This window comes from Struthio camelus, chromosome 9, assembly GCF_040807025.1.
Source record: "Struthio camelus isolate bStrCam1 chromosome 9, bStrCam1.hap1, whole genome shotgun sequence".
Classification (NCBI taxonomy): domain Eukaryota; kingdom Metazoa; phylum Chordata; class Aves; order Struthioniformes; family Struthionidae; genus Struthio; species Struthio camelus.
In genome coordinates this window covers 5,275,152-5,301,041 of record NC_090950.1, presented here as the reverse complement: position 1 = coordinate 5,301,041, position 25,890 = coordinate 5,275,152, and the positions used below count along the sequence as shown (strand labels likewise).

General features: G+C 49.0%; 1 protein-coding gene and 1 long non-coding RNA gene across 2 annotated transcripts in view; one reads left to right on the top strand and one right to left on the bottom strand.

The window, feature by feature from the left end:
- Positions 1–244: 244 nt before the first annotated feature.
- C9H3orf70 (chromosome 9 C3orf70 homolog) lies at positions 245–23,401 on the bottom strand. Its single transcript, XM_068955031.1, has 2 exons — positions 23,096–23,401; positions 245–3,534 (listed from the first exon to the last, which is right to left on the bottom strand). Exons 1-2 carry the CDS (start codon positions 23,271–23,273, stop codon positions 2,978–2,980), a joined length of 735 nt encoding a protein of 244 aa, XP_068811132.1. The 5' UTR covers positions 23,274–23,401; the 3' UTR covers positions 245–2,977.
- LOC138068220 (uncharacterized) overlaps positions 22,055–25,890 on the top strand; it is a 25,403-nt gene continuing 21,567 nt past the window's right edge. Inside the window, exons 1-2 of the long non-coding RNA XR_011142926.1 lie at positions 22,055–22,769; positions 25,315–25,861. This is a non-coding gene — a long non-coding RNA (uncharacterized lncRNA). The remainder of the gene's footprint in view (positions 22,770–25,314; positions 25,862–25,890) is intronic.

Genomic DNA, 25,890 nt, shown 5'->3' with positions numbered 1-25,890 from the left:
GGCAGCTCATCCCTCAAGTCAGTACCCGAGCTGTGAGTTAGTACCCCAGCCCCACTACTCACAAGGTGCGTGAACCTGGACAGGGCCAGGCGCGCTCCACCAGGTTACTGCATGTCTATCCATAGCACTGGGCAGACGTTTCAGCTGATGCCACCTCTGAAGCTTTAAGTGACGCTTCCTTTGCCGGAAATCTCAGAACGCTTCACTGTAGCATGGAAAATACAGTTACTTAGGACAGCAGAGCTTCAGTTGTTTAGTATTTTATTAAAGAGGAAATGTACACACCTCTCCCTGGCAGAGTGGAGCAACTAGCTCAGGGCAAGTCTTCCAACAGCAGACCTATGCCCGTGTTTGTGCAAAGAAATGAAATCCCATTTCTGTGAGGACCATGTCTCGTGATGTGAGCTTAGTGAGAAAGGTGCCACAGTGCTGGCTGCTAAAACACTTCCCAGAACTAGCCCTGTCCCACACCAGGCTGCTCCACTGAAGTTTTACAGGTGCAACATAAGGGAGAAGCAGCTTATTGTGCTTAAGACATCTGAACAAATCCTGGTAGGAGATACTCACAGCTTGTGAATATTGCTACTTACTTACAGTTGAGAAAGAACGTACCTTGACAAACAGTGATACGAAGCTGCAAGACTACAGGATCTTAGGGTAAGTCTTGGGCATACCTGCCCAGCTGATTTTTCACTACACTCCCAGCAGGTGCCCCCTAAGAGCAGGAGGAGTAGGCCCCTGCTCGCTCGCTCGCTTGCTCGTGCCAAATAAGAGGGTCCTAGGGCCCCTTCTTGTGCTTTGCACCCCATGCTCGATGGCAGGTGGCAACCACCCTGGCCTCTGTGGAAAGGCCCTGCTGCCATTAGTGCCTGAGAGGATGCATCCACCAGCCAACCCTGTCTGCCTGCCTCCTCGAGGTAGGAAGCTCAGGCAGGCCAGGCACAAGAGTGAGCGTTTGCAGCTCTCCACTTAGATTATAATTGAAAGATTAAATATGACTAAATGCTGTAGGTTATATATAATGTTTTCTTCTACCTATGAAATGTGGCTGAATGGTCAAAAGACAGTAAAACATTGTTAGAAACCTTGGTTAACAGACAACCCCACCCTTAAAAAATAAGTAAGTCCTATTTAGTGTTTACTACAGCCTTCATTTAAATGCCCTCAGAACAACAGAATGCTTTTAAGTGTCATGTGAGAATGTATCTGTTCATGCAGTGGCCCAAATTCCTCATTTAACAAGCATTGCACTTTTTATATAAGTCATCAAAACTATAAAACCTATTACTTTTTGTCTGAAAGTGTTAGACTAGAAAGTACAGTATTACTTTATAACCATTTATGTTAAATTCCTAGCACACGCGCATGTGCACACGCACATACACACACACGCACACGCGCGCGCGCACACACACACACACACACACACACACACACACACACACACACACACACACACACACACACACAGTTACCTAAACATTTTCTAAAGGTACTGATTACAAAGTGTATAAAATTAGTAATACGTTGTCAGGATACAGTGAGAGAGATGAGCCATCCTCTTAACACAGACTACAATCTAGTATCAGTCACTAAACTGTACACATTTATACAGCCTTATAATATTCACCAATGACTTTTGAAACGTAAACAGTAAATACACAAAGAAATTCAGTAATGCTGTTGAAAATACAGTTATTACTGACTCCAACTAATTCAAGCTGACTGAAATCTTCTGAAAGACATTTTTGTTTCATCAGGCATAGCTGAAACACAACCACCAGCAAAACAGCTTTTATGTTTCCAGCTATTTAAGGAAAACCTCATTTAGGCTCCACTGTTGAACTGGATGAAAAGGAAAGCAAAGCCAAAGCTTTCTTTCCCCGTTGTTATGACCTTAGGCTGTATTTTGATGAGCCCCACCGCCACGCTGTCCCAAGCTCTGCCAACACAGTGGTGTGGCTGCAGAACAATTTTTTTTGTTTTGTTCTGTTAGTTGCTATTCTTCAGGCAGACGCAGGCCCTGAGGCCATTCGGTGCTGAGTGTGCAGCTCCCGCACCAAACAGCGCAGCGCAGGAGGAAGCAGCAGGCAAAGCTGAGGGCTGATTTTGCATTTTTGGAGGTAGTCACTGCCTTTTACTTATTGTTTTACACCTCGGTCCAGAATGGTATTGGTTGGACTGCTGCGCTACTTCCTCTCTCCCTACTTCCCCTCCTGCCGAGCTGCAAAAGCCAGATCCCCTTCCCCAAGACCCATGTAGAGAAGGGACCACCTGGTTCCAGGCAAGTGATTAACCTCAGGAGCAGAAGCTGCCTTTCCAGTGGATTTCAGAGCCTGACCCAACTCAGCAGATGCTTGGTGCATAGCCTGGAGAAAAGTTGGAGGCACTTTGTGCATTCTCTAGCCTGCCATACCAACTGCTGGAAGAGTGGCGCCAACAGCATTCGAGATGGCTCGCACCCAGCACTTAGAGAAAGGGATGGACAACGTGCAAGGACAGACAGAGGCAGAAAGAGCCTCTTGTCTCCACACCTCATATAGCTGTGTATGTGAAATAATAAGGACAACTGGTTTTGCTGCTCACAGGCGTGCTGCACCAGCTTACCCTCTGTGCTTTGAAGGCCCCCTGCAAGCAGCCTGACAGATGAAAACACCACGAGTGGCACATCTTCACGTGAGTAGTATACGATGTAACCCCGCCCAAGAAAAGGGCCTTGTTTAGCTCTAAAAGTCTTACACTTTATCACTATCTTACGTGCAGACATGGGAGATTTGATCAGGCTGAGAACACGTTAAAATTGCTCAGGTTGCTGCTAGCTCACCAATATGCAAGTCCCGTGACCACACTCCCATGAGGAATCTGAAAAATCAAGTGCACTGGAAAAAAGGGATTGTCAGAAAAACAGAAAATATAAATACTACAAAAGCAATGTTACTGAGTAGGAACTGGACTGATCTGCTTCCACCTTGTTGGATCACACAGTGGTTTCTATAGTCTCGATCACTTCCATTTCGCACTGCGAGGGTGACAGGAGTGGGCATTCATCTGGCTCCCAGCTGCTGTCGGGGCTGTAATCTTCTTCAGAACTTAGCTCTGCGCCCCCCTCTGTGTCCTCATCACACGACTCCACGTAGTGAACCCCCACGGCATTGATCCCAGAGTCTTCAGAGCTGGAAGGGGACGAGCAGTGATCTGGTTTTGGTGTATTGCTCTCTTTTGTGATTAAGGCATTGCGAACAGGGACTTCCTCGGGCTTTATCTTGTGGGGCACAGGCGGAGGCTGCCTCTGCACGTAGCACATCTTCCCGTTGATGCATTTCACTCGGTAATTGTCAATGAAGAGGTCTGCAATCGTGCAGAACTGTGGCGAATCGGGGGGCAGAGGGGGCTGGAAGACAGGCGCAAACTTCAAAAAGTGTTCGGTGAGGGAAACCGAGATCTGGATTGTGTTTGTAGACTCCCGAGGACAAACAGGTATCTCAGTGCTGGGAAGCTGCTCTACAGGTGTCATGGGCTGATAGACATATTTACCTGTAGGGAAATAGAAAAGCAGTATTTAAAGACTGTTATCTTTTGGTCAAAAAAGATAATGTCATCACATGCCGCTTACCCTAAGCGGTTAATAACAGCTAATAGGGCCTTCAAGTCAGCAGCCGCTCTGTTTTCAATGATCTCAAGGTGTTTTTTTAGTCCTCTCTAGCTATGGGTTCTCCAGTGCTCCATAATGTAGTGAAGCATACCCTTTCTTACCCCCATCTTGCTTCTCTCCTTGCCCTCTGCTTCCGAGATGCCTGTAGACAGTTACTTGCCATAGGAAATGAACTCCAGTGGGGTCGAAGGTGACCACAAGGCAGAGCTGGTCACATAGTGACTCTGCACACCCCCCTTTTCTGTGGGAAAGCAGACTGAAAAGACATGCAGAAGATGCTTTTTTTCCCCCTCCCTGAATGCAGACCAGTTCTACCTCATGACTTTGCTAAGATGATTTAAGTTGTTATATTATTAGTCCACGTTACAGTGAGTCTCCCTGCATACGGTTTTATGTTCTCTTTTCTGGGCACTGAATGGGTTGTTTTTTTTCCTCTCTTATAAACTAGGGGATTCAGACATGATTGCAAATGGAATTTTAAGGTGGAAAATAAGGGAATTCCTAAGCTATAGAAATGCCTTTGACATTTTGATTATCTGGTTAAATAATAAGAAAATAGGATTATGTTGGCTATATAGAGAACACCAAGTTTGAATCGAAGAGCACAACTGAAAATCTCTACTAAAAGAAAGGAATGAAGAGCAGAAAATCAGTACTTTGTTAGGAAAAAACTGAGCAACCTGAGGCTATGCCAAAGACCGTAAAATGCTGCATTTTATTTGCATGACGTCTCTGAAAGATTCAAGTTTCCCTAGGGATTCATAAACTGTGAAAGCACAAATTTCCATAAGACTTGCACATAGTGGGGCTCTCAGAAGAGTTATGATGCAGGAGCTATAAATACTACAAATGCTGCTTCTGCAAAGGCAGAAACTGTATCAAAGCAATGGAGGCGTGTTCTTATTTTTGAAGCTCTCCAGGTAAAGAGTAGAAAGCCACCCAAGGTCTTGGTGCATTCATGACTTGGGTGCTGCTGTGATGAGGAGATCTGTCTGCCACACGGTATTCTGTCTGTGGCTCAGAGGTAGGTGCTACTCTTCCCTGGCTCATCAGCCCCGAGTTATTGACTCCTTCAGAAAATCAGAGCGGTGATCACCTGCTCAAAGCCACTGTTTCCACTCAGGGAAGATGGTGGACCAGAGGTGGAAGAGAAGGATGATCTCTTCCCCCCTTTCATGCCTCCCTTTGGTAAGAAATCCTACCCTCCACCTGAGAACCCTTCCCAGAGAAGGCGAATAGCCCAGATGGCAACAAATCCCCAACCAATGGCGCAATCAGTGCCCCAGCCACATACTGGAGAGCGCTGGCAAGGCTGGGCTCAGCCCACCTCCCTCAGCTCCTGCAGCCGCTCGAGTATTCGCTCACTCAGCGAGCACCAAGGCGCCCGAGGCCCCCATAAAAACCGTGTGTTGCCAGTGGGCGCAAGTAGGTCACCAGGGGAAACCTCAAGCACTGGCGGAAGCTCTTCCCATCCTGCTGTGCCCATTGGTATTGGAAGGGGAAACGTGGCTTGAATGAAAGTAGGCTGCACTCCTCAGGATTCCCAAACCTGGATCATCAAAGGGGAGGGAGACCAGAGGCAACACTGCAGAGGGCAGAGCGGAGAGAAAAGAGCGCGAGGGATCGTTAAAGTGTGGGAGAGGCACAATGCAAGGACAGCAAAGGCAACGAGCGGGATCAGAGGAATGAACGCTACACGTACACTGAAAAGAAAATCACGCCCTTGTCGTACCACAGGAGAGAACAGCCAAATAGAGGCGGAAAGAGAAAGCAGCAAGAATGCTGCAGTAAGTGGGCAGAAAAAAGAATGTTTTTGTGACCAGCTTCACTGAATACTTCTTCAAGCATTTTCTCCCTCCCCCCCACCCCACCCCCCCCGCCCCGGTCTGTGGAATGACATTTAGAGTCATTGGAAAAGCTGAGTGAAATTAAATATACCAGGAAGATATTATTTTTTCCCCCTCATTTGATTATGGATGGCATTTAGAAAACACAAAGGCATCCTCTCACCTTGCCATCTTTTTAAGATCTCAAGGTCTAGTTTCAACACCCTCTAAACTTGCTGACTCAGAGGAATTAAGTGCTAGCATCAAACGGAACGATTTAGCAACCAGCAGAACAGAGCTCTTATTGCTTTAGTGCCCTTTGGAGCAGCAGCACCCACATTTCTATTCTGGCAGTCCCTAAGGGATGTGGGCTGTCATGCATTTTTCAAATCTTGCCCGACAATCAGAGCGGCTCTGGGAAGCGTTCTGGCACAGACAGGCAGAGCCTATCCTTACAACCCCTCGTAAGAGCAGCAGTTCATGGCTTCCCGCTAAAACAGTTGTTCTCGAGAAATCCTTCTTTCAAATTAGCGAACATTGAATATGTGACTGTCTTGCAAAGCAACACAATCAAACGACTGATTAGCAAGCTGCTGGCTGGAATAAGATCCAATAAAATTAAACTGGCAGCAACTGAAATGCAGCATACACGGGATCAGCAAACTCTAGTCTGAAACCCTTAGGCTGTATCTATTCATGTACTTAGGGCACTTCTGTGTGGTCTTCCGTTCCATTGACAACTAAAAGATAAGGAACAGGTACTAGGGAGAAATTTCTCTCAACCGTTATTTTGTGCCACTTCTATTTAAAGCGCCCAAGGAAGCCCCTAGTCAAAATTAAAAAAAAAAAAAATTAGTCCTCTTGTACAGATGACTTATTTTTCCACTTAAAATAACTGCCACATGTGTTGGCAGAGAGGCTGAGGGACCATCGGAGAGTAGAAGTAAGGGATTTAAACCAAGGTAGCTTACAGTACAGACATGAAAGGGGATGAAAGAGTCATCCAGTTTTGGAAGAAAATCACTGATAAACCAAGAGAGGTGGAAGAAATATGTGCGTTTCGCATGCTTTCTCTCACCGCTTGTGACAGAAGCGGAAATCCATTTTCCCTAGCAAACGGGAGTTTAGTGAATACAACAGGTCAAACTTCAAGATGTTGTTTGCATCTGTAGTCTCTGCACTGGATTTAGGAAAACAAAAGACTGGTCTCACATATGCTTGGAAAAGCAAGGCCCTGTCTATGGTCAAACCGGAACGCTGTTTGAAGCCCTCTTCTCCTTACAGGTATTGAAAAGCAAAGACTTAAAATGTCTCTTATGGAGGAAAAGGTCACAGAGTAGGGGTTTGGGGGGGGTGGGGGGTGGGGTAGATGTTACCTGGGAGCTGAGCTGTTTGTTACACCATTGCAGCAGCACGTGGTGATTCTCCGCCTGTGTTTCAAAACTGCCACGCTGGCACTAATTTCAGGGTAGCAGAAAACAGTGGCTACTTCGTTACCCGAAGATTTCAAGCGGATTTGTGTGACCTGAGATTGGCTGAGAACACTTCCTCACGTTCCAAGGACGAGCGCTGCCAGGACAAAGTAGAAATCGCCCAACAGAGAAAGCCAACAAACCTGTACAAAGTCAGGTAGCAGGGAAGACCTGCATGTTATGAAAAATAACATCTTCTACGTATGTTAACTGAATTCTAGATGTATTTAGGATTCTTTAACAAACAAATTTGGTTTTTTACGTTTTAGCTAACTTTAGGGCCACGTTTGTTTGTTTTAGATTAAAAGTCTGTTTTACAAGCACGATCAGTTGCCTCTTTAAGAGGTGCTGATACTCACAGCTGGGACTGTCAGACAGGATCAGCCCACAGAAGGGGTCTGTCTGAATGGATCCTGGACAAAGCCAGGGTAGCATCATCGTCTGCAACTCCATACTCTACATAACGAATGTAAATGCGTCAGTCATGATGTGTATCTTGGGAAAAACAAATGCAGAAATTTATCAGTAATAAGAACGTCCACCCACTGCAGCTTTCAAAGCCTGGCAGGGATGTCTTTTTCATAGAAAATGAGCCCAAAAGCACAAGCCCCAGTTCTTTCATCGTGAGTTTTGGTCTGATCAGTCTCCCACTAAAATAAACAGGAATATTTTTGCCAAATTTAAACAGCTGGCACAAATCCATGATAAAGTAGTATTTTGATCACCTACTCTGAGCTATTCCTTTCAATATTTTTAGCAGGCAATAAATTGCCTATGTGTTTCAACCAAGTCAGGTGGAGAACTCTGCAGTTGAGCTCCACTGATGAATGCTACAGTAAATTACAGTGCTCTGCGCAAATACAGATGCCAGACCAGACACTGCAGAGCAAGTTGTTTCCTGGGTCACTTGCCACTTCTGCCTGGCAAGGCAGAAGAGAAAGACAGTAATTCTGTGATGGAAAAATACCGCACAGGCTGAACACATGGGTTTTTAATCAAAAAAAAAAAATCCTCCAATTTTTATGACAAGCAGTTTGCTCCATTTGCAGAAGTTTGGGAAGATCTTAAACACTGTAATAGTTGCTAGAGAGAAGCTTCACAGTTCCAGCTTCACAGTCCTATGGCCATTGTAAAAGGGCTTAGAAGTGGAAACAAGTTATGGTTTGTCTCCTTAGTGTTTAATGGGAAATGGACGAAACTAGGCTTTGCCAAAATTATTTTCATGGTAAATGTGCAGGACAGCCCTCTGTTGACAGATTATATGATTAAATGCAAGACAATTGAGAGACTTTAGAAGTCGGTAGGTTGGCTGCACTTAACTATTTGCCCCAACTGAAAGCCCGTGCCAGGACCTTCACTTGCTGCTGCTGCTGCGTGCGCACAAAGCTTAGTACTCCAACAAACACTGCATTGGCTAATCCTAATCACACAGTGAAATCAGTTTGTGCACAACTGAAAACAGTGACTGCATTTTCAGTTCTTCACTATTCAGTTCACCCTTGTGAAAGGCCGAAGACCAAGCCCTATAGCAAATTAACACCCAAAAGCCCATACCTAACTGCAAAACAACTATTCGAAACGCAGACAAGGAGGTAAGCTACCAGTCAGTACTCTTCTTCTCTCTGCCTCTCTCTTCACAGAAATACGATTTTATTGCCAAAAAGAGATGTACACTGTTCACCAAAGCCTTGACTCTGCTCCTCCGGGGCTACCTGCCAGCAAACTCGCATGACTTGGAAAATATTTTATCCCCCAAAGTACACATACACACATATATAAAAATGTGTGTATATTTATATATGGTCTGTTTGAGGCTATGATTACCAGAACTTTGTGGCTGATTGACTGGAAGCTGAATTATAGCATCTCCTTTTGCATCCAAAAAATAAGTAACTAAAAGCCTTTAGAAGTAAGCTACGAGGTCACGTCTATCTGATTTTTTGCTAATTGAGCAGTCTGTATGCATCCTCACCGAACAGACGCAGCAGCAATTTCCGTGGCTAATACAAAATAACTTAACCATGAAATAAGCAGAGGTGCTGTTTAAACATTTTATTCTCCACTTCCCTTCATCCCAGCGTTCTAGTTTACCTCTGACACTCATTAACGTGCTCGGCCTATTAAAAAAAAAAAAAAAAATCCGTCTTTCAGCTGTGAGGTTTCTCATGACAAATCCTCTCAGTTCTCACCCTCTCAGAATGCCAGCTTTAAGAATTTTCTTAATGAACAACAACGTGAATGACGTTGCGGTTCAGAAAAATGATAAAAGGCAGCTGTGCATCTTCATTTGTGGATCTTGGAGTCTAAGTCAGCAATACACACAGTGAATACCTGTTTGCATGCAAGACATTTAGATATCTTCTAACAGAAGTGTAAAGGCTTCTTCACGTGCACCCTTCCCCCTGCAGCTGTCTGGACAAAGTTTTCTACACCGTCCATCCAGTCTGCCAGCTCAGTTACTCCCCAAAACCAGTGGGGTTAACAAAGACCCGTTAACTGCACACTGGCTCAATTCACCCGTTAGAGACTGGGAACTGCTCCCACGCAGCTGAGCTGGCTGAGCACTTGTGGTGAAAGTACCTACTGGAAGAAAACCAGGTCTAAGCTCAAAGGAGACTCCAGTGCCTTGGGCTGTGGCAGATGATTCAGTCAGAGAGGCTGAAGAAGTGACCTCAGCCATAGGGCAAAACATGGCAAGGGACATTTAGGCACCTGTTCCCTCAGAACAGGGGTGAGCAAAGCTGTGTGCAGGGTCAGCTGCCATGGTTCAACAGCAGAGCGCTGCTTCCTAAGGTCTGGCAGCTTGCTTCTCTTTGGCTGTACACCTACGTGACAGCACCAGTGACCTTCACTGCTCACTGCAGTTAGCCTGGATTCTCCGTGTAGTCGCACAAAGCTCTCCCACTGCCATACGAGAACCTCCTGTGCCAGGGAAGAGACTTTCCCCAGCTCCACTAGCTGTGACCTACTGGCGACTGCAGATTAAAACAACAGAGCTGCAGACCTTCAAGTCACAAAGCACTAAAATATGTGTGTGGATCTGATAACTTGCTGGGCAGCTCTGTGAAAAGAAATGCATTAAAACATAGGCATGCTATTTTCAGTTCGGCTAGCCCTTTTTCCCCTCAACAGTGTTTGCACTACACATCACCATGGTATCACTTGCCAAGTTTCTCAACAGGCAAATAGCAAAAATATGCTCCAAAGCTCAGAGTAAACCTGGCAGCATACAAAGAACCAGCTTACATGGGAGGAAAATCAGTCCCCACGTAAAGAACAGCATCAAATACCCTGAAACTTCTAATTGAATACCATACAGCCTTGAAAGAGTGAAGGCAAAGCAAGTAGCACATGAACACTTCAGCTGGCAGACCAACCGGAACTGAGACTTGAGTTCAGAATGCATGTTGAACATGAGATGCAATTAAACAGGAGGCATTCAACGTTAATCCAAGGAGAGTTCACAGCACAAGGGCTCTTCCAAATCCCTGCAAGTGGGTAAAACCTTGGCGATTAGACTCTTAAATCCCTACTTGCTTCAGAGCAAGTGATGGAGAACTACCAAATGGTCTTCCAGAGGGACTTGTTTCACATCCCGTCGGTGTGACAGAAGATACCCAAGTCTTCTCTTTAGGGAGAGCTGACTGGACGCACGCCCCTGTGAAGTCTAAATGAATTTGTCTTGCATGTGGCGACAGCTACAAGCTGGAGTAGTTTGTTGGTGCCTGGATTGGCACAGCAGCCCAAGGACAACGTATAAACTGTCAAACACGGGGTAGTTTTCTAAGATCCTGTGAGGGCTGTTGGTGGCATAGGTGGCAGACAGCTCTGTCATCATCGACTGGCCTGTGATCGGCCCCAGCCACGAGGCAGTACTGTTCACTGAAAAGAATCAGGTATCATTTCACCACTGACAAAGCAGAAAGTCATGGGAGACGGAGGGTTTTACACCTTTGAGAAGAATTCAGCAGACTAGAAGGGCCCTCTGAAAGGCTGATACTTATTCGAGTGCCTAAACGGGGACAATGCCCTTCAACCCTGCAGACTACAACAGTGGACAAAATGGTTGCTTCATTCCTTCCTTCCTTCTTTCTCTAGTTATATGCCTACCTTGGGACAAAAAAGCATTGCAAACAGAGATGGGTCTAACCATAAATATTCACCAAGTACTGTAATAGCTCCAAATTACGCTTCACTTTAGAGCACAATAATAGCTTTTGCAGAAGGATGAGAACAAATGGAAGGAGTATATTTACAGACATCACATGTTAAAAAAAATAAAAATAAAACCCACACACGCAGTCCACTGCTAACCCAGTTTCCATTTCTCGTATCACGTGGAAAACATGATATCTAGCAAAACACCATGGGTTGCGCAGGGAACGTTAGACACGGAGCCGCTGGGGGAAAGAAAAGCATTTGAGAACACTCTGAGGTACTATCACTTATACAGTACAATAACTGCAAAACGCTCAGGTAGAGCTGCACTGTGCCATCGGTGGCTATAATGAACTGTAATTAAAATGCCTGTCAACTCTGAAGGATCCTCAAAGAGAGAGATATGGAAGACCTTAACACAAGTGGTATTTTAGCCCAGCACTTCTTCCAAACAAAAATGACGCAGCGACTGTTCAAACACATTTCTAGTGAAGAGAACACAACCAGAGGACAAAATACACTCCAAAGACAGGGGCCAACACTGCAGATGAACACCTGTTTCTCCAGCATCACCATAAAAGAAAGCAAAGTCATGCAACAGGACCTTAACAGCCTGTAAATACACCAAGAAACTTTAGCAGGCTCTGACCTGATGGAAGTATATTGTTACAAACAGCAAAATAAATAGCATGTTTTCACAGAAGCGCCTACTGCAGAGCACTAACAAATCTGTCCTGTTCTCAAGTCTCATTCAAGCACAGGAGAGAATGGGTCTAGCTAAATTTCTACAGTGGCTCCTCCAGCAGAGTCACAGGGATTTTGCACTGTTGCCGATTCTTTTCTCATATGAAGTAGAGGTGTTCCCTGTCATTGCTGTATAGTGACAGAGACAGCTGTGACAGCTCTTGACTTGATAAGCCATGAGCTTTTCTCAGGAAACCAAGAAAGATGGGAAAAGTAAGAAAGTTTTTCTTCATCGTAATTTGTAGTTTAATGCCCTTGTATCTTGATTTGTTTTGAATGCAAAAAGGATCATGATTCTACATGCTGTGAGCTGTCTAGCTTTTCAAGGTATTCTGCGCACTTCTACTCACAGCAGGTAACTATCAAATGCAAACAAACCCCAAATCTTCTTGGTATCATCCCTGCTCTTTCCTCTTGTTCCTTATGTTGATGTGCCACATTTAAACAAAAAGCAACCCCAGCGAGCCTGAAAATGTTTCATGTAGCCATAAACTCTCTTAAAGGGACCATATTTGTTTACTAACCATTGAAAGGGTAACCTAAAATTGACATCCGAAACAGCAATGAATAGCGCTGCGCAACACATGCGGGTTCTAAAAGGAGCTCAAGAAATGCCCCGTTTATCACGGGTATTACTAACCACAGCCCCAGTCCAACCACACGCGGTTATGAGGACCCAAGCACTACAGCCCAGGCACGAAAAGCCAGACCGTTCAGTCACCTCCACAAGCACAGCTTACCGTTAGCACAGCAGCGAAGCACCGGGGATCACAAACTGAACTCTGAACCTAAGGAGGGTTGTCTTCTAACATCTCTTCATTAAGCTGCCTCCCAAAGAGGAGAACCACCAGTTTTGACACATTTTTCTGAAGGATTTTATCTGCCAGCTTGTGCTAGACATTTTTAAAATTCATTAAGGAAAATAGCAAAAGTGACTGTGTTAAATATTGACTTTTACAAAACCATCCCGGTGCAACTTCTACTCAAGATTCAACATCCCATCTTTTTCATCCAAACAGTCAGGGTACTGATACTGTAACAGAGAAGGGTAGCCACAGGTCAGTGCCAAAAGCTACTTATAACACACAATGACGTTTCCCAGCATAGAGAAGTCACAGAGACTAGAGGAGACAAATTACAGTCTTCTGCCAGATGTGTTGTATGTGTACGTTCTGCAGCGGGTGCACCTGTGAGCTCCTGCATGAGATGTGAATGTTTTCCCAGGAATTGTTACAAGAGGAAAACAGCTCAGCTGTCCTTGAAGAGAAAGTCCTCTCCAAAGGATTGCACTGTCCAAGCAAGACCCACACTGCCACTCTCACAGGCAGAGTGTCCAGTCTGGACGGACAGCGGAGGCAGGAGGCTGTACTTGCTGCATCTTGTGGGGAGGATGCAGAAGAACCCTCCCATGCCAGTTATGAGAGCCTCAGGGAAGGCATAATTTTATTTTGCCCAGGAATTTAAATACAGACCTGACAATCAAGAGCTGATAGTTCATGACCCTGGAGAGAGGCACAGAAATGCACCCTTCCTGGTTGATGGGTAGAGAGACCGTGCCTGGACCAGAGCACTGCAAGGTACCCTCCAAACCACAACAGGCTACAGCCTCGCACCAGAGCAAAGTGTGCAGCAATCCCATCGCGCACTGCAACAAGCCATGAAAAGTCCTCTGGTCGCTAGGCTCTTGGCTCGGGCTCCTTCTCGGCTGAGGAAGAGGGTAGTCAGCCAGCAGTGTAGGAAATTAGCATGACAAAACTCAGTGTATGACCTTATGGAAGGGAAAGGCGATATTTATCTGGCAAAACCCAAGCAAGCTGATTTTACCTACTCACACTTGTTTTTTCCACAGGTATCGTTCACTCACGCTCTCACACCCATATGTGCTAAGGCACCGAAATGTGTGTGCCCAAGCGGTGTGACCAGAATCACTTGTGTGTAGCATGAAGGACAAAGGACAGCAAATGACAAATCCGCATCCTATCTCCAGTTTCTTCGTCATTTGCAATGACAAAACTAGCATTTTGGATAGATCTATTATACCCTTAAATATAATTGGGGTGAGCTTCAGGTTGCTGCTCATGGTCTGTTTTTCCTAGTTTGCAATATATGCATCTTTATATGGCGATAGTCTGTTTTCCTGGTGGGCTAACCGGAGAAACAATGGCATATGTATGCGCTGTACCTGTGTCGCTCCCTTCCTGTTGTCAGAGTACAGGGTCTCCTGCTGACAAGTCATCTGTGCTACAGCCTTATCAGAGCGCAAGCCTTCTGGGCTTGACAGAAACAACACATTCTTCAACTTTAGTGCTGGGAACAGTGTCCTTCATTATCAATTTAGGCCATCCTTTTAACCTGCGTTCTGCTGTTTCTTCTGGTGCTTATCAACACGTATTTCCATTCATGTTTCATTCACACCAATCCTTGAATTTCCATTACAAGCCTCTACTACAAGAACACTTGTGGAGAATTTAAGGGACAGCTCCTCCTCTTTATGCCCAAAACACATCATCACCTGGAGCTGGTGCGTGTAGAGTGCCAGCCCTTCCTCTGGAGGGGTTTGGATCCAGCAATGCTCTGCATAGGCAGGAAAAAGAAGAGGCCAAGTACCACCTTTCAGGGAAGAAGTGTGCCATCACATCACACAGTGCCCAGCAGTGACCTTGGTTTGGAGGATGCATTTCCTGGGGCTAGGGCAGCAGAAAGGCTGTCAGTGGACACAGTGGGGAAAATGCTTCAGGGTTGGGTGCAAGCACACAACCAAACAGCAGTTTTGAGAGCACGCATGTGGGCTCTCAAGCTCAAGAGCCACCAGTGAAAAAGAGAATATAAACGCGTGCCTCTTGCTAAAATTGCTTTACAACATTGGTAATATAAATTCCAACTGCTAAGTTGCCTAAATTAAAGTATATTAAAAACAAGGCCCAGTTGCCAAGCAATCATATTTTACTTTTCTAGTAGGTTTTTGACTTCCATCTATGTGAATATACTGAACTATTGGGAAAAATATCATTAAATTGTACCAATTGCACTTCCTGAATTCTGCCACCTGTCACTATGCAAAGATTATTGCTTAGGAGCAGGACCAAAGTTCGTTGCAAAACATGCTCTGTATCTTACGGACAAATAAGTTCATGAAGGCACTGGAACAAAAATGACAACACAGCAAAACAGGGTCAGTTTATACAGATACATATGCATGCGTACTGCCTGGAAACCAATCTACTGTCATCAGCTTTTTACATTAATATAAGCTCGTGCTATCTATCAGCAGTTAAACCCACTCTGCCACAGTTATCATTTTGGAACATCTTGGGACGTTTGTTAGTAAAGCGCTTTGGGTTTTGTCCCTTATAGGAGCACAAAGTCCTAGTACAACCTTACCAATGTGCAGCCCTAAGTTAGGTAGCAAGGCTTGAACTGACTCACGAGGCTCAGCTGCTGTCAGGAAATCTGAAGTCCTGTGCTGGGTACCTGAAAGCCCTCTTTGGTGCTTCCAGCAAATCTGAACGTACAGTCTGCTCTGCGGACCCGCAGGATGGAAACCACGATGATGACAATCTCATGACTCAGTTTGTCTTGTTCAGGCAATGCAAGGCTATGACCAGGAGCTGTAGTTTAAGACCCACAAAGCATCCATCAGTAACAACAAGAGTAAAGATAACGTGCTAGAAGGCAGGGGAGTCGTATGCTTTTGCATTTAAGCAGTCAGAGAAAACAAACTTGGAGAACTCGGAACAGGGAAGTACATTTCCTCCCTTGCAGATCCCAGGAAGGAGGCTATGCATTGGCTGCACGCACCACAGCTACTACATACGTTTTGTCGGGCCTGAAGGCTTTTGCCAGAATCAGGAGCTCCGAGCAGGAGCAGAGGCTCAGCCTCCATCACCGAGCCTTACAGAACGTCCCAAATTCTGGGGCGCAGACAACCAAGCCAGCGGAGGAGAGGGAACATTAAGGAACATTTCCTTCAGAAGTACTTGCTTCCAGTACAGGATGTCCACAGCCTTGTCATTTCAGATTGGCCCTGAACAGGCTTTGTGAAAGCAGCACGTGAACCCTTCAGTCAGCTACAGGAGAGAGGTGTCATTTTTCCACAACTCTCAAAGGCTGCTTCCAGCAGATCACCGAGCTTTGGGCAAGGACACATTAATTCTTTTTGAATCAAGCTCCTCAGATGGACGGACTGATTATGAAACCCAGCCTCATTGTCACGCATGACAAGCAACAGTTTTTGGCTGACAGAAAGCATTCTGGTATACAAGGTCCCTTTTCCAGGACTTTTGGAAAAAGAAGTGCAATGATTTCTATTCAGTCCTGGATCTGACATAGAAGAATTAGCCCCACAAGCTGTACTTACAGCAAGTAACTTGAATTCAAAGCTTTTCCTTTGGTCTATTCCCATTAAGTGGTGCCAGGGCTTTTGTTAATAATATAAATACTATAAAAAATAATAATGATTTTAAAAAGGAACGTGCATGTCTCTAAACCTAACCACTCTGCGTTACAGCAAAGATTTCAAAATGAATGCCAGCAGGTTCTTTCAAAGGCACCGGTGTTCCCACAGGGTTTGATGAAATCTGCATATTTGGGTTCTCTTTCAGAGACACAGAATTAAATCTATTCCTTCTGTGATTTGGGGATTCTAGCTAAAACCAGAGCAACAAAACACAATCCAGGTCTAGAATGGTGTGCCCCTAACAACAAACAGTTGATGACTATTTGCCCTTAGAGTTATACTTCACAATATAGTAAGCTGACACTCTTTCGTCCATTGTACACACCTTAGTGAAATGAAGCTAGAATATCGTAGGCCTTCAAAATACAGGTGAAGAGAAGATCCTGCACAGCCACAGGCAGCAAATCCTCATTAAAAGAGTTTCTCCATTACAAGCTGGAAAATCCACCTTTCTGCCAGTTTTGCCTGGTGCTCGGTGTAATGCCTTGCCTGCGCACAAGCATTTCTTCCAGACACGTTGGCTTAAACTGGAGGGACATCCAAATCCTTTTCACAGCAAATGCAAAAGAAAAAAATGCCTGTTTCTCCCCAGATTTGTAATCCTCCTCCCCCCAAGACAAGCCATTTTTCAGAGAACCCCCAGCCCCAGTGTTCCTAGCCCAACTGCTCCATTCCTATTCAGGCAGAGCTTTTCCACAAAGAAAAATATGAGCTACTCCAAACAGACTGTCTCGGAACTTAAAATACAAGTATTTTACAACTCCTTTTTTCAGATTTACCTAACAAATCAATCCTCAGGGTGCAGTTTTGTCCTATGGAACAACACTGCTGGAAATTTAAGTGGACATCACTGCTTTCTGGCTGGCTACTTTCAAGAAGCTCCAGTCTACAACAGCAGCAAGCACATCACCTTCCGGAGAGCGAGGCCAACTCCAGACACGCATAAGGCACCGTTACACTACTGCTCTTTTGCTCTGTCCTGGACGTAGCAAAGATTCTTTTGGCCACCAAAACCAATGCAAACAAACAAACAAAATACCTACCAGAACAAAAGCATGCCTTTAGGAGACCTACCATGTACGCGATGCTACAGAGAACTCCAGGGCTTATTTTGGGATCCCATCCAAGGCTACAACCATTTCTCTGACCTGGAGGGAACAACAGAAGCTGGCTGGCAGGCAGACACTAGTCCTCTTTAAACGCCCAAGCTCTGTCATGGTGCACTTGAATACCTCCCATAAACATTTTTTCGCTCACTTGCCAGTGCTCTGTTTCAGGAAACAAAGGCTGCCTTGCTGATCCCCAGCTTACGGCTCTCATAGGCAGACTGGGGTCGGAATAATTACACAGGCTTCAAAGATTGTTTGAAGCTCCCGCTTGATAATTTGAGCCCCTGCTGACAGCTTCTGGCACTCTAGAGGGAAGAGACGCCGCAGAGATAGTAGTTGTGTGCACAGAGCTACTTACAGGCTACACACATCACTGCATAGTGGGGGAAAATACCAGCACCTGGCACATGCGGGGCCAGGACCCGCAGGTTGACAGAGGACAGGTAGGAGGTGCTGCATGACTCACACAACTACATGCCTTTCTCCGTGAAAGGGCAATAATCTCAGCAGAGAACTTCCATGGGGTTTGTGGACAGGAAATGAATGATTTTCATCTAAAAATATTATCGCAAAGTCAGTGTTTGAAATAGAAAAGAATGTAAATAACGGCGCTCTGCTCAGAGCACACCCAGGGAAACGGGTGCAGGGACCGCTCTTTGTTTCCTTTTCCGTCAGCATCTGGGACACCGAGTAATCCTCTCGCCCGACCCAGGCACTACAGGAGAGACGCCCCACAGAGCCAAGCTAGGACTGGCTCGTGCACCACTGGGGGACCTGGGAACGCCTGCAGAGCAGACACAAGGATGTGACGCAGCTCGCTCCGAGAAGGGAGAGCAGAAATCCTGGACTCCCCGTCACAGCAGGCAGCCTGACAGGAAAGGTAGATGTACTCTGATGCTGCGTCCCCGGACTATGCGCTGCCAGGGCCCAAGTCGGAGAAGTCACTCTCCCCCAAACCACCCAGAGAGCGCGTGCCCTTCTTGGCATGCCATCTATCATATAAATCTATTTTCTCCTTTTGGCTGAGGAACGGCAGCTTCCTGCGTTTCTCGTAACGTTTGCCTGACCTCATGCAGGAACTGCCAGGTCAGGATCACAGCTGACTGAGCTGAAGCCCATGTAGCCACTCTAGGGCGCAACAGCAGCCCCGTAATTACGTGATGTACACGAGGGAGAAGGAAGCTGTTTCAAGCTTGCAAGCACACTTGCAAGCGCTATACACCGCCCAGCAGAGTGCAAGGGCAGCGGCAGCAGCCACATGCCTAAGAGCTATACTTCCATCACAATCTTTTTACATGTCTGAGCCTAGCAAGCGTTTTCCCCTTCTGGCCAGCCGAAGTAAGGCTTCACAGCTTTCACCCAAGCTCTACTTGTTCTCTTGTAAAACGCTTCTAACAGCTGAATCTGGCAGTGATGGCACGGACATTTATTTGCTCTATCAGTTTTTCAATAGAGGATAGGCAAGAGGATTTAAGTAACTACAGGCCTGCTCGCTTGGCGCTGAACCTGCGCAAAAGAAAACCAAGTCGCGGAAAGATTGATACGATATAGAGCAGGTACCACCTACTGATACCACTACCGCAAAGCAGGTATTGTGGGCCGCTGTTCATGCGGTATTTTTGATACTTGCAACATAACATACTGAGAGTTTTGCGAGGCATTTAACATACCACAAGACATTCTTATTAAAACTACACCCCTGCAAAAGAGTCCTCCTTCAACAAAACACCAGATTTCTGCATTGGCGAGGGACGAGGCCAGACTTGTAACCATATCAAGGGTGCAGCTTTCTCCAGTGAGCTAATTCTTAGGAAGTAAAATTAGAAACCGTACTCCAAGTCCAGCTTTCAGACCAGGCATAAGCGTAAGCATCCGACCCGTTCCGACACAAGCAGGGTACCACCGCACAGCCAGCCAGCAGGCTCCCGGCTGGACCGACGCACAGCGTCAGTGCAAATCAGGCCTGCAGCCGAAATCCAGAGGCAGAGAAAGGAAGGCAGGCACCTCGCTACCAAACTCAAAGGTTTTATCTTACTCTCGAAGAAGGTGATCTGAGCAACTTAAAGCCCTCATCCTGCATCTAAATCCCACAAGACAGCTAGCAAGAAGAGGAAGATGGCGGAAAGGGAGCTGTCATCCTGGCAAGGGGAACGCACGCAGGGATACGCTGAAAGGGCGCGGTACAACTCAGGGAAGCGGGTACCAGGATAAACGCGGGGGCTGAAATCCAAACGCCTCTCAGGCCTGCCCTTTCCCCCCTGCAGGGAAGAGCGGACTCTGAAGGCTGGGGCGCCTCCTGCTTCCCGCGTGGGCAGCAGTCGGCACGGTGGCTTTGGGACATTGAGGGTCTGAGCCCCCCTTTCCTCACATGACCCAGGAGCAGGAGGCTCCGAGAGCCACCAAGCGACACGGGGTGGAAGTAGGTGCCTCCTGCTCCTGGGTCATGTGAGGAAAGGGGGGCTCAGACCCTAAATGTCCCAAAGCCACCGTGCCGACTGCTGACCCAGGAGCAGGAGGCTCCGAGAGCCACCAAGCGACACGGGGTGGAAGTAGGTGCCCGGACAGCCGTAGCTGTGCCTCGTGTCCCAGCGCGGAGGCAGCGATGGGCAGCGGGAGCGAGTCGCCTGCACCAGAAGAGACCTAGCAGCCACCACTGCAACTGAGGATGACCAGGCACGTGAGCTGACTCGTGGCTCTGCGAGCGCCGTCAAGGGACGGAAGCGCGGCTGCGTCGGGTCAGCGCGGCACTGCGGGCGGTGGATCGGTGACGCGGTGTGTGGGGACAGCCAGCACCCAGGTAGGAGACGACCAGCCCCTGGGTGTCCCACTGCGGGGGGAAGGGGTCACCTACACGTATTGCACCAGGCTACAAGGAGCCTCCTGCCCCCCCAACCCGGGCTCCTCAACCACCAAGCCAGGCTTTCCCGTCACACCCCCGGCGCTCGCAGACCGCCCCGCCATCCCTCCCCTGGACAGCCTCCCCCAAACCCACTGGCACCCTGCATTTTGTACATTTTTGCTCCCCACTAAGCATGAAACGGACTGAAAATGACCTAAAATAAACGTCCAGGCTGAGACCCAAAAGTCATACAGATGTGCACAGCACTTGAGGTTCTTGGAGCTGTTTGGATACACTAAAAAGTCTCTGCAATCTCGCCTGCCAGCTATTATTGCCATTTTAGAGACAGAAAGCCAGGGGAGGCAGAGCGAGAGCCGAAAGTGCTGCTCACTTCAGAGCATGCCAACAGAAACGGCTTTGGGGAATTCACTCTAGGTTCTTTCTCAATTATTACTTCTGTATCCAAGCGGCTCTGCAATGCTGAATTACCTCTGTCACTGAAGCAAGCAGAAGTGATTCTGAATACACACGAGAAGCCAATCTAGGGACTGCAGTGGTGGTGAGGTTTTGTCCTTTTTCAGAGCCTAAGTGCACTTTAAATGAGTTGACAGTCTCCAAGACCTTGGACAAGGATGGAAAAGAATACTTCAAAGGCCATTTTAATTGACATAGAGCTTCCTGCACCCCAACACAGCTCTAAAGACTCAGAGAAAAACCCTTTCAAGAACCCTCTGAGGACTCCTGAGTCAGTATTACAGCACTATGTTTATGAAGGATTACTTCCAACGCTGTTTAATTACATCTCTGACCCCTCTATATAATTTTCCATTAGAAGCCTCCTTCTTACCCCTTTTAAGTCCAATTCCACTCGTTCTGCAAGAGCAGGGTAGAGATCTGCAGCTCTGAAATTTGCATTAGGAAATAAAGGGGCAAGAAGGGAGCATACTTCCTCCGAGCTTTCAAGAGATTAAACAAGAAAATGAGGTACACAATGGACTTCTTTCATTTAAAATTATAGTTTCATGAGGCAAATACAGCTCAAAGCTGGCCTCAAAGACCTTCAATGAAAGCAATTCCTCGCCTTCTTAAGCAGCCTGTGCTCATCCTTCACTTCTCTCACGAGTTAAAAAAAGTTTTCTAGCACCCAAACCTAAACTTTCCTTACCACAGATCAAGCGATGCCTGGTTATCCTCCAAGTCTATGCAGAGGAGGACTAGAACACAACTTTCTCTTCAAGGCCACTTTTACCTATTGCAAAGTTCATCTCCTCTCCCTCCATCAATTCTTTCACAGCCTCAGCAACCCCTTTGCTTTTGCACCTCCCTCTAGATCATATTTTGTAAACTTCTGATCCCTCGAGGGCCTCCCTACACAACCTCCCCATTCTCCTATCGTTTCCTGAAGGGCAGTGCTCAAAACCAAACCGTTGTTCTGGTTCCGTCATTACTGAGCTGAACAGGCTAATTAAATTGCACGCCTTGCAATGCTCCTGTTAACGCATCCCCAAGTGAAGGCTTGGGTTTCGTTTTTGGATTTGCTACCACTGAGGCCTCCTGCTGATGACGCATATTCAGTTCATGATCCATCTTAATCCCTCGATCCTGCTCCACGATGCTGCTGCTCCAGGTGCTCCCAGCTCTGCATTTGACTTCCTAGCGCCATCACTTACTGATTTCGGATAACATCTCCAGCTTACACCACCACTTTGAGTTCTGGTCCTGTCCTCCAGAGGGCTTATACGCTCATACATCTTGATGCCAGCCACAAACGACCGAGGCCAGAGAAACTCTGGAAAAGAAGAGTTTAATCTAGGCCGTAACTTGGGGGCCACCGCGTGACTGATAAAATGCCAGAATCGGAGGCGTCGCTGTCCCCTTGCAGCAGGCAGCCATGACACCTCCTTCTAGCACGGCCAGTTGTGTCTCCACACAGCCAGAAAACACGACAGTCCTGACAACAGCTTTAACCAAAAACCGATCGCCAACAAGCCCTGGATCAGGATGAAATTCCTAAAGCATCCGTTTAATTCAAATAGAAGCTCTCGCCCAAATAAAAGGCAGGCCCTTTCCCCCATTACGCAAAACCTGCCAAGCCTGGAGGGGAGGAGAGGGAAATCCGCACATGGGTTTAAATTACAAAGAGGGACAGCGACAGAGTGAAGAGCAGAGCAGGCTGCCAGGAGCCGAGGGCCGTCTGCAGCAGCGCTGAGCAACCCTTACGCGAGGGGCCCAACTCCGACGCCTCCAGAGAGGAGCGCGAGGCAAAGCGGCACCGTTTCCCCACCTCGTCCCGACGTAACCGCGCGAAAAGCCTGCCCTTGGAGGAGCTAGGGGGGCCAGCTAGGCGCGGGGTCAAGCCGCCGTTCAGTGCCAGCCTGCCTGGCTCCCCGCGCCCCGGGTCTCCGACCCGGACGTCCCAGCTGCCGGGCCGCGCGGCTGGACCCAGGCCGGCTCCGCTCTGCCCTGCGGCGGCGGCTCGGGCCGCCCGACAGCGCGCTGCCCCTCGGGAGAGGGTAAGTCGCGTCGTTTTCACTCCCGCGGAAAGGGACGTAATAAGGAGAGCGAAGGGGGCCGGCGCGGGCTTCCTCCAGCGGGGCGCCCAGCCGCCCGCCGCCGACAGCAAGTCGCGCACGAACCAGCGCCACGAGTATCCGAGGGAGACGCGAGGGCCGCCGAGCCCCCCGGCCCCCCGAGCCCCCCGGCCCCCCCGGCCCCCCGGGCCCGGCGGCACGGCGCCTCAGGCGGCGGCAACTTCCCGCCCCGGCCGCCGCCGCGCGACCGTTAGGGCGGTTGGGGCCGGTGCTGCCGCTCCCCCCCCCCCCCCGCCCCGCTCACTCACAGTGGCACCAGCCCAGGTGGCAGCACCAGTGGAGGCGGAAGCAGCGGCCGTGGCTGTGCGTGGCGCAGAGCGAGAGCCCGTCGCAGGGCTGGAAGTCGGGTCTGCCCGCGCAGCTGCGGGCCAGCGCCTGAGCCTCGTCCAGCTTCTCGCTCTTCGCCGCCGCCGCCGCCCCGCTCATGGCGCCGCCGCTCCGCCCGCAGCCCCCGCTCTGCAGCGGCCAGCGGCGGCAGCAGGAGCAGCAGGAGGAGGAGGAAGAGGAGGAGGAGGAGGAGGAAAAGCCGCCGCCGCCGAGCCGCAGCGGGGACCGCCCGCCCGCCCAGCGCCGCGGGGGCAGCGCCGCGGGCAGGGCCCGCCCGGCCCCGCCCGGCCCCGGCCCCGGCCCCGGCCCCGCGGCGGCCCCTGAGCGGCAGCCAAGGGCAGCGCGTGGTCCCGCCGGGCGCCCCGGCCCGCCAGCGCACGGTGCGCTTTCAAAAGGACTTTGTCTCCCGCTTCGGTAAGAAGTCAGTAGATGCGGTTTGGCTTACTAACGGCAGGATAAAGGGGTACTGTGATTCCCCAACCGTCAGATTCCCAGGCCCGAAATGAAAGTCTGGCTTCGTCTTGTGAAGCGGCTGCAAAGAAAACGCCTCCTCCGGTTTCGCCGCCGTAGCGTGGACTTGTTTCCCTGTCAAGTTTGCAAGAAAATAGTGTTTTTACTGCCCCTCTGGTCAGCAGTAGCAGAGTTGAAGCCAGCTTTCTGTTAGACTAGCAATCAGACTGGCCAGTTTTGTGGTCACTTAGTTGTATACAATATGCAATAGCTCTTTCACAGATGTAGTCAAACAAAGCTCGTTTTTTGACATTCTCCACGATATTCATACGCTGTTCCTTGAGACTCTGTGCCTGCGACAGGTCCCGGGGCGAGACACCTTCCTGGGGGCTGCCGGCCACGCGCGCCTTTATCAGCCCTCTCCGGCACCCGCGGCCAGAGCTTAGCGGGCAGGACTCGACGCCGGGCTTCTCCGGCGGAGGCTGCGCCGAACGGTCTGCCGCTCCCTGGCGGACCGCAGCCTCCCCGGTTGCTAGGAGCGGGAGGGATGCTTTGCCGGGGAAGGACGGGCACACGCTCGCTCTTCAACGCAACGCGCCCGAGCAGTCAGCGCGTATACGTGGTCTCCTGCCCCCCCCGCTGCTCTCCCGCCGGCTCGTGGCGTTTTTATTCCCCCCACCCCACCCCGGCAGCAGCTCGGCCGCACGCAGGCCCCGGGGGCGCGAGCTGGGGTTACAGCTGCTCTGCCGCGGCTCAGGGGGCTCGTCGCTAAACTGAGAGACGGCGTTCCCATTCCAGCCACCCTTTGCGGCTGATTTGGATCGACCGTGGCCGCTGCGCCCCGGGTCGACATCAGAGCTGGCCGAGGACGGCAGGGAGCGTTAGACCATGCCTCAGGGATGAGGCCCGAAAGCTCAGCCTGACCGCTGCGCCCCCAGCTGCGGAGCCGGGGTGGGAGGTGGGCGCCCGGCTGCACCGAGCCGGTGGCCTTTGAGCTGTCTTAGGCACTTGTCCTTGGTAGCCTTCACAGGCCAGTTGATTTTAAGTGCCTCCAGGGTTAATGACGCTGGAAAGCGAGTTTTCTGGATCACTCCCCGAGGCGTACCTGTCTTTGCTTTGCCTAAATCCCACTGAATTTAGCAAACATTCAGGGCCTTGCACAGCTGTTTGCAAGCAGAAGAGAAACATGCTGCCAGTCAGGTGTTTCTTTGACACTGTCCTGCCGGTTTGTGAAGACCATGGCCAAAAATTCCTGTTCCCTGGAGCCCAGCAGGAGCAGAGAGGAGATGCAGCTCGGCTCGCGCACCTGCTCTCCCGCGAGACCCCGGTCCCAAGGCGACCTGCCTCTCCTCCCTGCCGGCACGAAGCCCTCCCTCACTGCTGCTTTCCACTTCACCTCCAAAACGGCTCCCAGGCCCAGCTTGGGCTGTAAAATCGCTTTTTTTTCAACAAGAAACCAAGCTAGGGGGTGGGGGGGTGAACTCTGGATAGCAGAAATGGGCGTAAGCGCTTCGCCGGGTCTCAAGTGCCGCATCCGAGTCGTACGCGCATTACGAGGCAGTGCTGAGCATGCCGGAAGGCAGGGAGCTTTCTGCCTCTCTTTGAAGGTCCTGGGCTGCAGGCGACGCTGATTAAAAAAGCTAAAGCAATTCTCCCCTTTGGTGCACTCCTATTCTTCACTGTTTTGCAGAACGCCTGTGGCTGAGCAGCTAATGGAGGCATCTGCTGCACTGGCTGAGTTCACTGACTTAATTAAAGACATCTAACAACTGCGTGCAAGGGACCGTGGGTGCTCGCAGGGCCGAAACCGCATCTCCTCAGCACGAAAAGCAAGCAGCCCGACCGCGCGCAAAGCGTACATCTGCAGCCCGGCGGTGACATGAAGGTAGAAGCAAGACCCAGGATGAAGGATGGCCTGCAGCCAGCTTGCTCCGTGCCACTCGAGAGCCTCACCTGCGCTGGAGAACTGCACAGTCTCAGCTCGGGCTCACCTGGCTTAGAGCGGCTTGCGGCAGCTGAGCAGAGCCTGGGACGCTGCTGTGTGCGCTGATCTGGATCCACGGGCATACTTCTACCTGCAAAACACTTTTAGCCGATATTTTCTCACTGAGTGAAAAAAGTTACCTGGTTTTAAAAGACAGTTGGGAAATCGAGTCCTGTACCACGTGGTTAGCAAGTCCTCCTCTGCACGGGGCACGGCCAAGGTGACGTTCTCTCCCCGGTGCATGGGGAAACAAGTAAGAGGGGACAGGTGGACTGTGGGGAG

Excerpts from the sequence above, each read along its gene's own strand:
- C9H3orf70 (XM_068955031.1), bottom strand. The coding sequence starts at position 23,273 with ATGAGCGGGGCGGCGGCGGCGGCGAAGAGCGAGAAGCTGGACGAGGCT. Across the intron at positions 3,535-23,095 it reads CCACCTGGGCTGGTGCCACT|GTAAATATGTCTATCAGCCC; the intron begins GTGAGTGAGCGG and ends ATTTCCCTACAG.